Below are 12,717 nucleotides of genomic sequence, written 5' to 3' on the forward strand. Positions count from 1 at the left end.
AAACTGCAAGGAAAGGAGGTTATTATGCAGTGCACATTAGATAAAGCTAGGTATTGGAGTATTCTGAGATGTTTTAGGAATGAGGGTTTAGGTTACTTGCCTGAGACTATAAGAATTCTGTATCTGCGTGTATATGTTTACTTGTTAAATATTTCTCTTCAATTAACTTGTCTTGATCCATAGAAATTCTTCTTGTAAGCCTATGGAAGAGTATATTAGAAGAGATTGTGTTTGCATTCATTTAGTTCTGTCTTGTTGTTTTTTTTTTATGCTAGTTAAAAACCATGGGTTAGAAGTGTCACTGGCTCTTGCTGTGAAGCAGTGCTTCACTCCAGTGTTTCAAATCCTGCATTAACTCTTACAAGCCAACATCCCGTTAAGAGGGTTGTATTTGAGTTTTAAGCCTCTTTTCAAAACCAACAGCCTGTCTTGACATAATTCTTTCTGTCTGACCCATACTAAAGCAATGCTGTGTACTCCCTCTGGCGGCTCCCTGATGTGTTACATAAGAGACCCAATTTTTAGGATTATACTGACAAGACTTGAATAAAGATTGGGAGTGGATGGGTTATTACACAAAGTAAAACTATTTCCCCATGTTTATTCCCCTCCCCTCGCTGTTCCTCAGATGTTCTTGTCAACTGCTGGAAATGGCCCACCTTGATTATCATTACAAAAGGTTCTCCCTCCCCGCCCCAGCTCTCCTGCTGGTAATAGCTCACCTTACCTGATTACTCTCCTTACAGTGTGTATGGTAACACCCATTGTTTCATGTTCTCTGTGTAAATAAATCTCCCCACTGTATTTTCCACTGAATGCATCTGATGAAGTGAGCTATAGCTCACGAAAGCTTATGCTCAAATAAATTTATTAGTCTCTAAGGTGCCACAAGTCCTCCTTTTCTTTTTGCGGATACAGATTAACACGGCTGCTACTCTGAAAGCTGATAAGACTGAAAATGATGCACCAATGGACAAGTGCAATGGCACCATGGTTTCAAACTTAATTTAAACTAACATAAACCCTCTTCATAGTAACTCAATATGCTACCTTTGAACTGTCTGTTTGCCTTAAACTTACATTTGTAGCATTTTACCTCTGATTCAAGTTAACTGACTCTGGAAGAGATTTTGCATGGGGCAGCTTTTACCAAAATGTGAATCTGAAAATCTGTGTTGCTAGTAACGTTTGTGTTGGAGAATCTGGGAGATCCCGCACACAGAGGCCTTAAATAATCAATGATTTGTTCCTGTAATATGTGCAGCATTATGAGATTGCTTCATTAGTTCCATTTTGTTATAAATGTGTGTGTTAGGGATTTGTGTATGTATTCCTGGCACTTAATTCATAACTAGGGAGGAGAGTGAAAACTTAACTTGCCCAGCTCTTTCCTCTTGCAGCTGCAATGTTTTATTTCTGGTGGTAATGCTCTCTAAAGTTACATTGCACCAAAGGGCTTAGCATAAGTCCATAATTGGCCTGTTTCCTTGTGAGTATGAACAACGTGAAAATACAAAGTACTCACTAAAGGAAGTTCATTCGATAGAAATGGCAAGTGTGGGATAGATTGGGAGTGGCTGAAGAGAACATAATCAGGAAAGAAGATGGAGGCTAGATTAAAGCTGTCCAACTTTAGCTGCACTCCATTTTTTCCTCCATCCTTCCATCCACTGTTCTCATCTATTTCCCTTTGGAAGAGAAAATAGGGGAGCTAAGTGCCTGTAGATGTCTGACTGGGCCATTAAACAATTTTCCAGGGCATTTTAGGCCAGGAAATAGAGTACATATAATCTGAAAGCATAAAAACTTTAGTTTATGGTGACTTGGGCAGTATGAATCATCCTAAGAGGTAATAGTCTGAATTCATATTGTGTCAACTACCTTAATATGTTCGTGTTGCTTGCAAAGTTAAGCAAACTCTAGATAAGTTTGCTATAGGAGTTCAACAGGCAAAACAAATGATAGTCTCATTACAGTCCCAGAAGAATACTATTTTTTTGCGTTGCAAGGTAGGTGTTTTACATAGAATGTGACTGTGGTTTGCATATGCATTAAACAGACAATTCTGGCAGATGATTTCTTCATTTCTGATTTACTGATTAGAGAGTCACAGCACTGGCTGTAGAAAGAGGACCTTAATTTGGGTGAGTAATAAAGCTAAATGTAAAAGCGTACATCTAAGAACAAAAAATGTAGGCCATACAAGCTGGCACACTCTCTATTCTGGGTAGCAGTAACTCTGAAAAAGATGTGGGTGTCATGGTAGATAATCAGCTGAATATGAGCTCCCAATGTGACACTCTTGCCAAAAGGGCTAATGCAGTCCTGGGGTGCATAAACAGGGGAATCTCTTGAGTAGGAGAAAAGAGATTATTTTACCTCTCTCTGTATTTGACACTGGTGCTACTGCTGTTGGAAGTCTGTGTCCGGTTCTGGTGCCCACATTTCAAGAAGGATGCAGATAAATTGCAGAGGGTTCAGAGGAGAGCCACAAGGATGATTAAAGGATTAGAAGACATGCCTTATAGTGATAGACTCAATAGTCAAGTACTGTAGACTATTTAGCTTAATAAAGAGAAGGATCAAGGATGACTTGATCATAGTTTATAAGTACAACCTAAGGAAGAGATATTTGACAATGGGCTCTTCAGTACGGTAGAGAAAGGTATAACACAATCCAATGGCTGGACTCTGAAGCTAGACAAATTCAGATTGGAAATAATGGCATACATTTATAACAGTGAGGGTAATTAACCATTGGAACAATGGTGATTGTGGAGTCTCCATCAATAACAATTTTAAAATCAAGACTCTATGTTTTTCTAAAAGATCTGTTCTAGGATTTATTTTGGGAAAGGTCTATATGATCATCTACTAGATGATCACAGTGGTCCCCTCTGATCCGAAGCAATGAAAGCTGGCCTAGTGGTCATCAGACTTTACCTGAGGCCACCCAAAACATATAAAAGAAGCCCAATGTACTTGCAGATATACTTGTAAATGTATCATGTTTTCATTGCATTGTTACTTGAATATGGAAACAATTCCCTCTTCTAAGGTTTAAAACTTGCCTTGTCTCTTCAGTGACTGAGCACAAAAATAAGGTATGGTTTGTGGCAGGTGGGGTGAGAAGTGTCTTTAGACATTTGCATAATAGATGCTGCCTAGCATTACTTGTATTGACTTGTCTTGTTTGATGTGTCCCCAAAATAACACTACATTATAAAAAAGCATAAAATCCAATTGCTGGAAATGATTTTTGCATAGAAATTCAGTAACGGCCTAGACAACTGAACTGAGAAAGGGATGATCTGAAGAGACAGTATTGTCAGGGTGCACGGAGTCACTGATTTACATAAGTGAAGAGCTACCTAGAGAAACAGAACGAAGAAGTGGTATTCTGGAAAGAAGAAATGCCAGAATATATATTCTTAAATCTCAATGGAAACACTTCAACTGAGAAAAATTGTTCCTCCTGAACAGAAATGCTGTTCTTGGGGGAAATGAGGGTGAAAGGCTGTAACTTCAGTTCAGAATGTTCTGAAAATGCTAAAGCTAGCTCAGCTGTGATTTTTAGGGAGAGAAAAAGAGATGAGGACTCTATTCGGATTTTCAATATAGCTTCCTCTCTTAATTAACTAAAAGGCTAGATTTCAGAGTAGCAGCCGTGTTAGTCTGTATTCGCAAAAAGAAAAGGAGTACTTGTGGCACCTTAGAGACTAACAAATTTATTAGAGCATAAGCTTTCGTGAGCTCATTCCGATGAAGTGAGCTGTAGCTCACGAAAGCTTATGCTCTAATAAATTTGTTAGTCTCTAAGGTGCCACAAGTACTCCTTTTCTTTTTGTAAAAGGCTAGAGTTCGTTTCAAAAGTCGCTTTCTTTTTTATAGTATCTTAAATGGTTTCCAAAGCACTGAATGAGCAGTGCAGTGGCTGTGCAAGCAAAAGGCACAGCCATTCTGTACTCATTGCTGGCTTGCCCACCATCCAGGACATTAAAGACGCTTATTTAGAAAAGCAGGGCTGTTAGGACACTAAGGTACTTGACTGTCTTCCAAAAGTGTCTTGGGATTGTTTAACTTCCACATGGATGGGCAATTAGGACCTTGGTTTCATACCTCATCTGAAGGATGATACAAATAACGCTCCTAAGCAAAACGAGTTTTAATCATATCCAAATAAATACAGAAATTACATAGTGTCTTGTAGGTAAAAAAAAATGTCCATTTCATTAAAAATGGCGTTGAAGCCCTGGCGTGTTATGCAGCTTGACAAATTCATGCCCTTGGTTTAAATGCCAATTTTAATGATTGATACTGTGCCTTTATCCACTTCCTTTTTGTCATAATCAGTCCTGCAGAAAGCTACATTTCCCCCCTCTCCCTGGGCATCTTTCAGGTATGGAAGCCAACTTGATCTTTAGAAACTAGATCTCCTGCTGATGGTTTCCTGGGATAATGTCATACCTGGCATCAGTGGACACAGTAGTGTTAGTAGCCAGGGAGAACATGTGCAGTTGTAGTGTGTGTAATGGGCTATTTTGGAAGGAGTTGACCTCATGCCAGTATAGGAACATGGCAGGTGAAATGGTGCCTACAAGGCAGGGACTAACCTGTTCAGAAAATACCCTGTGTGTGTATTTCCTTCGGCCCTGATCTCTCCCTATGGTTTGTTCTGAGAGTAAAGCACCCAGCAATAGCTTTTAATTATCTAATTAACAAACTGCCAGGGGTTCTGTGAGTGTATGTAAATATACCATAATTCTGGAGAACTAAGCAAGGTGCTTTAGTGTACTGTAAGAACTGTGGCAAAGCAATAGGCCGGTTAATTTTGATGAATTTTCCTTAAAATTGTGACAGTTGCAACATCTAATTATGGGTCAAAGGAGAAATAGAAAGGGGGGGGTCTACACTCATTGTAAGGCCTTCTTTGAGCTGTGCTGAAATGAGGGTTAAAACATCACTTCTTGATGTGTTTTTCTACAGACTATATAATCTTTTTTCTATTTTAAGCATCATTTATTGTTTGAATTTCACAGCATTTTACCCTGTTTTGTTCTCTATTTGTGTAGGAATTAAATTCTGCTGTGGGTGTGTATGTTCCTTTTGCCTCAAATAGGGTACATGACTAACTACTTCTAATGAGAGCTGAGGAACTTCTGTTTTGTTTTGTTTTGTTTTATTTCTCCATCTTGAACTTCAATCTCCAAAAATTAGCTTAATGCTAGAGCAGCAGGATGATTTCTGGCAATGGCATGACGTATCATGGGGAATTTTCCTAATCCACCATCTGCTGGAAGCAATTACTCCTTTTTTTGTAGCTGCATTAATGTCTTCTGCAGGGATGAGGATTCTGACAACTATAGAAATTCTGTGAAACCAGAAGGTCTGGCCAGCATTTGAAATAACTAAAAACTGCAACCTCCAGCCTCCATGTTAAAGCAAAGGCCTTCCTTTAGTTTAACTTAAACATGCCTATTAATTCATAAAGACCTGTTTTCCTGGCATTTGCATGAGGGCCTGCCTTTGATTTATGTGCATAAAAGGCTGGAATAACAGAGGTTTAAAATACATGTATTGTCTCCCTTTGTGTTAATTACAAGGAGTGAGACTTACAAACCTGTTCCTTTTTCTTTCTCGCAAGTGCACCATTCACAAGTGGCAAAACTGAATACAAGTAGCTTAATTTGGGCAGCTATAATTTGTGTCCAAAACAACTGATTTGTCATTTCACAGAAGTATCTAGGGATTTCGGTTTAGTTGATAATTAAAATCTCTAGAAGTTAGCAATATTATTGACTTGATATAGCAGGGATTTTCCATTGTTCTTTGTACCTATGGTGTCATCCCCATTCTCAGTAAAGACAGTTGTTTTTTGTTGACTGAAACTTGTGATCAGAACATACACAATTTTGCTGTGAAGTTGTCTGTTCTCACCAGCTTAGTATGTGTACTGGGGAGGTGGCGAATGAGGGAAGATGATGACAGCTCAGAAATTAAGGAAACGTGAGCCATTATTCTCAGTATATTAGGGGTAAATTCCTTGTATTATAATAAAGCACCAGCATCTTTCTAAGCAGGTTTAGGATCAGTTATTTGCATGCCATAATTAAGGTGAATATTTTGTCATGGTTATTTTTAGTAAAAGTCATGGACAGGTCTTGGGCAATAAACAAAAATTCATGGGATCCCTGACCTGCCTGTAACTCTAAAAGTAGCAGGGGGGAGAAGGGAGGATGACAGCTGGAGCCCCATGAGGAGGGACTGAAAGCCCAAGCCCCACCGCCACGGGTGGCTGGGGGGGAACCATCCTGGCTTCAGCCACAGTCGGGGGGGGAGACTGGGGGGCACACAGCCTTGGCTGTGGCTGAAGCCATGGGGCGGGGGGAGCCTAGCCCTGGCTCCATCCCTGCTGGCAGCTGCTGATAGCTGAAGACAAACCAGTCACGGAGGTCCAGTAAACTGATGGAATCCTCCATGACTAAATCGTATCCTTAGCCATAAAGACAAGTTTGCAAGGTGTGTCTGTGTTTTTAAGATAGGCTCCTACTTGTCGGCTGAAGTCCATCTTTTTCTTCATGGTTGCTTTGCAATAGGAATGATTGTACTGAGGGACTGGATAGCCCAGGGAATTCCAAAGCTTTCACCTCTAAGGCATTGCTTTAAATCTGACCAGGATGGCAGTTACCAAAAGTTGATACCCTATATTGGCTTGGTGGTTGTTCCTGTTCCAGATTTTAATGGCCAAGATTTCTTGTTATATTTCTCATGATTAGATTCCCTTATTGGGCATCTCTGTGGAGAACTCAAGGATTAAACAGACCAAAGAGGATGAGCTATTCTCCTGATCAAAATTGAGGGGCATTGATAGGGAATGGCATAAGAGAAGCTTGCCCTGTTGTTACCCAAGCCATGCATACTCCATGGCTAGAGGCTTCCAGTATTCAGCACATTTCAGCCAGTATAAAATTCATTTAAACGTGTTCCCCTAAAGAGCCCATGTACTGAGGATACCCAGTGCGTACATCCTTCCTTAATGAATTAATTATCATCGCTAAAGCTCTTTGGATTCTCTGTATTTACAAATCTATAAAGGGCAAACCTCCTCTATCCTGTCCACTATCCCCAAATCCCTTCCTGTAGTTATTTAAAATATCTGTTTTTAAAAATTAGTTATAACATGAGATATTTAAAAGATAAAGTTTAGGTTATTAGAGAAGTGTAGTAAATATGATCAGAGGTCCTGGGATTGGTTTGAGGATAGGTTCAGCTCTTTTTAGGATGTAGGGAGATGACATCCATCTTAGCTGAGGGCAGCCCATCTGATTGAGAACAATGGGAGGTGGCAGCCATTTAGGATAAAGGCAAGAAACTCGTATGAATGATGCAGCAGCTCCTAAGATTAAATTTAAAAAAAAAAAGAAATAAATCTGTAACCCCTCCACAACTTTCCTAATGCATCTTTTCTATGCTTCTCTGCAGCAGAGGTGGAAAGTTGTACTGAACTATGTAGTGGGTATGTAACACGGATGCACCTTCACAAAGGGCTCTGCTGACACCACCAAACTGATTTACACTTGTTGATTTAAACAAGATTATAAACTTTGGTATAGAAGTATTGCAAAAGGCTAGTGTATTGCCTAACTCAGTGTGAAAAAAGTGAAATCCTGCAAAAGCCATTTGTCTTTGGTGATTAGGATAGCAGATTTGGATGAATCACTTTTAGAAGGGCCCTACTTCATTTTTGTTTGTAGTTCAAGTTGTTGATAGGTAAGGCTCAGATTTTGTCACTGATATTTTTAGTAAAAATCACAGACAGGTCACAGATAATAAACAAAAATTCACAGAAGCCCATGACCTGTCTGATTTTTTTACTAAAAATATCCCCCCACTGCTTGCAGGGCTGGAAGCTGCAGGGTTCCCCTGCTGTCCAGTGGCTAGGAGCTGCTGGGGGCTCACTGCCTGCTGACTGCTCCAGCCCCAGGGCAGAAAATGTCCTGGAGGTCTCTGGAAGTCACGGATTCTGTGACCTCCATGACATAATCGTAGCCTTATTGATAGGGCAATTTTCCAGTCCTGTTCACTCAAGAAGCCTCCCGCACATTTGGGTTCAGAATTCTGGACGTTTGAAAGGGTGTTGTAGACACACACAAGCTAGTGTTTGTGTCTCTACCTTTTTAAAAAAGACACTGAAAGGAATACCTACACTTTCCATATAATCAGTTCTCTGAAAACTCTCCCATAGCACACTCTTAATTGCTAGTGCCATTGTAATTCTAAAAACACACCTGGAATTACTGGTGCACAGTATTTCCATTTTACAAGATGATGTCTGAACAGACAAACTGAAGGTAAATGCTACAGCTAGATTGTTTTCAGGTTTCAGAGGAGCAGCCGTGTTAGTCTGTATTCGCAAAAAGAACAGGAGGACTTGTGGCATCTTAGAGACTAACACATTTATTTGAGCATAAGCTTTCGTGATTGTCTATACTACGGCAGCACAGGTGCAGCACTGCAGCCCTTCAGTGTAGAATAGGGGTTGGCAACCTTCGGCACGCAGCCCATCAGTGTAGACCAGACCTTGTTAACTCCTTCACACCAGGCTTTGTCCTACTTTTACCAAAACCCTGCACATGCTCACATGGCATCCTACTCTGCTGCTTACTCTTCGCTTCTTTAAAAATTGATTCCCACAAAGGACCTGGAGTGAAGGAATTGAATAGCATGTATGCAATCCTATTCCCTGGCTGCTGCTGCAGGAATGCTGTTAGCTTAATGTATTCCACCAGTGCACAGCTAGTGTGAAGGCAGCACTGACACATCTGTTAACTCACCAATCTCTCTTTGTGACTCAGAATTGATGGCTGATTGTTCCCAAACCAATCATAAGTTTTAGCAAGGTTGTCGCTGTAGACCTAGGAACTAATTTCTTGTTTAGAGCAGTCTGGCATTGCTGACATTGTTTTAGCTCATCTGGTTGATGCAGAAAAGACTTGCTGTAATACAATTGCTCTGGTATTGACTGCTCTGAACAGTAGTTGCAACTCATAGTATTTCTGGTCAATTCTGGGGAGAGACAGCCGCTTGTCCTCCTTCTGTCTGTCCCCTGCCCTTTTTCTAATATTGTCTTGCAAGCTGCACCTACTAGTACCTTTGCTGACCTGACACCACACACTCCCTGTCTCTCGTTCACCCCATAAGAGAGCAGACGTTTCCCCTTTTAATTTAGGCAATTGTCTTTTGCATTTCTCCTTTCCTTAGGCAATACTCTCCACATACATTCAGTGTGGCCTCTATTCAGAAGTAAGAGTTCTCATGGAAGCAGTTAAGAGAGTACTGGGGACTGTAGCAGTAGATACTCAGCCCTCATGACTCTGAGCTCCATCTAAAGCAGTCAGTTGCCTTTCCTTCTTTCAGTTCTAAGCTATTTCACCACTCTGTAGCTGGTGAGAGTAGGCTGCAAAAAGATATTTTTTGTTAAACTTTTTTCTCAGGTAGCACAATAGCTCACAAGACTTATTTCTACAATGCTTGATTCAAAGGTGGAAGAATCTTGTGGATTAAGAATCCTGTGAAGTGGTGGTCAACAGTTTAATCTCTGTGTCCCAAGTTGCTGGTTGTATTACTAAATACTGTATTGAAATACTACAAATGACACGGGCTGCAAATGTACACTTGAGCTGTTCACTCCTGATATAGCTGTATCAGTGCCATTACTACTTTAATCATTGCTGAATATGGTGACGCATTCAGCCTTGGCAATTCTTAGCAGGCTGTTTTCAGATTTATTTTTCTGGATGGTTAAGTCCTCTGACTGATGCCTTTTTCTTTTGATCTCTCATCAAGGTTGCTGCAATTAACCCTAATCATCCACTTGCTCAGATGCCTTTGCCCCCGTCAATGAAGAATTGCATTCAGCTGGCAGCATGCGAAGCCAATGAATTGCTACCTATGATCCCTGACCTGCCAGCTGACCTTTTCACATCATGCCTTACTACACCAATCAAAATTGCTCTGAGGTGGTAAGTGTCTCACCTGTTATGTGGGGAAAAAGCATGGTCTGCAACGCTTGTCTATTGAACTGATAGACTTGTTGATCCAGATATTTTATCCACACTAAAGTTCCTCTGCCGTACTGAATTACAGGGATTTGAAGAGCACACCTGGGACAGCATCTTATCAGTCAAAGCCAAGAAGGTGAAAATATTCTTATCTTCTGTGTATTACATTTTAATAGCTCGATACTTGGGTTTGCTCAGATTAAGGGATTTACTCTACTGGAAATTAAAGGTATCTGCTTTTTCACAGGGCAGAAATACCATACAGCACAATGCAACTTTAACTTGCAAGTTATCTTTCATACAAACTATATCCCAAATGTTGTAGGGTTGCGGTAAATACTACAGTAGTGTTAATAGCACAGTGAAAGAAATTAAGAGTTAAAAACAAGAAAGATGTTTTGAAATGACATAGAAAGTTGAAGAGGCAGAGAGCTACAAAAGCTTGGTCCAACTGTACAAGAGCAAAGTTCTTGCACAACAGTAGAGAGATGATGTGGGAGAACAAAGAAGACACCTGCCCTGGACAAATGCACTGCGCGGGGAACTTCTGTGATAGCGACCATGCTCAGTGTCCTGTGAGTTCTGAATGCTCTGGTGAATTAATCCACATGAACTCGGTACCCACCAAAGAACAGAAGGAGACCACCAAAGCTCATTTCCTTGATTCTCCGTTAAGATTCCAATTGCAGCCCCAGAATGAAAAGCCCAACGCCCTTTGATGAATTGAGTTGAAATAAACGTATAGTTAGGAGGACTGGTCTCTAGTATGTTCTGCTTTGATCTTTGGTTTTCATATTAGTCCTTAACCTACTAAGGGAATTAGGCTTCAAGCTGTTCTGTGCTGTTCTATATCATCAGCCTCACCTCAGTCCCTGGAAATATCATGGAGCTGGTCCTCAAGGAATCAATTCTGAAGCACTTAGAGGAGAGGAAAGTGATCAGGAACTGTCAGCATGGATTCACCAAGGGCAAGTCATGCCTGGCTAACCTAATTGCCTTCTATGACAAGATAACTGGCTCTGTGGATGAGGGGAAAGCAGTGGATGTGTTATTGCTTGACTTTAGCAAAGCTTTTGATACGGTCTCCCACAGTATCCTTGTAAGCAAATTAAAGTAGTATGGGCTGGATGAATGAACTATAAGGTGGAGAGAAAGCTGGCTAGATCATCGGGCTCAAAGGATAGTGATCAATGGCTCCATGTCTAGTTGGCAGCCAGTATCAAGTTGAGTGCCCCAAGGGTCGGTCCTGGGGCCAGTTTTGTTCAATATCTTCATTAATGATCTGGAGGATGGCGTGGATTGCACCCTCAGCAAGTTTGCAGATGACACTAAACTGGGAGGAGAGGTAGATACGCTGGAAGGTAGGGATAGGATACAGAGGGCCCTGGACAAATTAGAGGATTGGGCCAAAAGAAATCTGATGAGGTTCAACAAGGACAAGTGCAGAGTCCTGCACTTAGGATGGCAGAATCCTATGCACTGCTACAGACTAGGGACTGAACGGCTCGGCAGCTGTTCTGCAGAAAAGGACCTAGGGGTTACAGTGGACGAGAAGCTGGATATGAGTCAACAGTGTGCCCTTGTTGCCAAGAAGGCTAATGGCATTTTGGGATGTATAAGTAGGGGCATTGCCAGCAGATTGAGGGACGTGATTGTTCCCCTCCATTCGACATTGGTGAGGCTTCATCTGGAGTACTGTGTCCAGTTTTGGGCCCCACACTACAAGAAGGATGTGGAAAAATTGAAAATAGTCCAGCGGAGGGCAACAAAAATGATTAGGGGACTGGAACACATGACTTATGAGGAGAGGCTGTGGGAACTGGGATTGTTTAGTCTGCGGAAGAGAAGAATGATGCGGGATTTGATAGCTGCTTTCAACTACCTGAAAGGGGGTTCCAAAGAGGATGGATCTAGACTATTCAGTGGTAGCAGATGACAGAACAAGGAGCAACGGTCTCAAGTCGCAGTGGGGGAGGTCTAGGTTGGATATTAGGAAAAACTTTTTCACTAGGAGGGTAATGAAACACTGGAATGCGTTACCTATGGAGGTGGTGGAATCTCCTTCCTTAGAATTTTTTAAGGTCAGGCTTGACAAAGCCCTGGCTGGGATGATTTAGTTGGGGATTGGTCCTGCTTTGAGCAGGGGGTTGGACTAGATGACCTCCTGAGATCCCTTCCAACCCTGATATTCTGTGATTCAGATGAAAGCATTTTGTCTAGAAAACAGCTGATAGCGCCCTTGTCACATGTGGCCCTGATTTGATCCATGTGAGGCCCAGGTATTTTCTTCACACTTGCATCATTGTGGAGTCGCAGTTTATTTTTTGTTACTGAAGAGCCTGCTGCTCACCTTCCTTTTGCGAATGGCTGACATTCTCAGGCTTATTTGCGAGTGTGGTAGGGAAACTGTTCCCTAGAGATGCCACTGTAATGGCTTAGCCCAGCCAGCAGGAAGTGTGTGGTGGATTTGGGGCTACTGTGTAACAAATAAAGCACTTTCTTTGTCTGGTTTTCCTGTTGTAAGGAGGGGTACTGTATTACTATAAGGGTTTAATTCATATTTAGCTTCAGACTGCCACTCATTTACCCACTTGAGGAACAATACTTGACCCCTCCACTTTGAAGTCCTATCTCCAAACCCTGTTGAGCTCAACAG

General features: G+C 41.3%; 1 protein-coding gene across 7 annotated transcripts in view; it reads left to right on the top strand.

Moving 5' to 3' along the window:
• The window catches only part of RPTOR (regulatory associated protein of MTOR complex 1), a 323,167-nt gene that overhangs the window by 128,568 nt on the left and 181,882 nt on the right, over positions 1-12,717 (top strand). For all 7 annotated transcript variants that reach the window (XM_043496352.1, XM_043496353.1, XM_038371215.2 and 4 more), the window contains one exon: positions 9,847-10,022. In XM_043496352.1, the coding sequence (XP_043352287.1) occupies positions 9,847-10,022 (176 nt within the window). The remainder of the gene's footprint in view (positions 1-9,846; positions 10,023-12,717) is intronic.

The sequence above is a fragment of the Dermochelys coriacea genome, chromosome 14 (genome assembly GCF_009764565.3).
Source record: "Dermochelys coriacea isolate rDerCor1 chromosome 14, rDerCor1.pri.v4, whole genome shotgun sequence".
Lineage (NCBI taxonomy): Eukaryota > Metazoa > Chordata > Testudines > Dermochelyidae > Dermochelys > Dermochelys coriacea.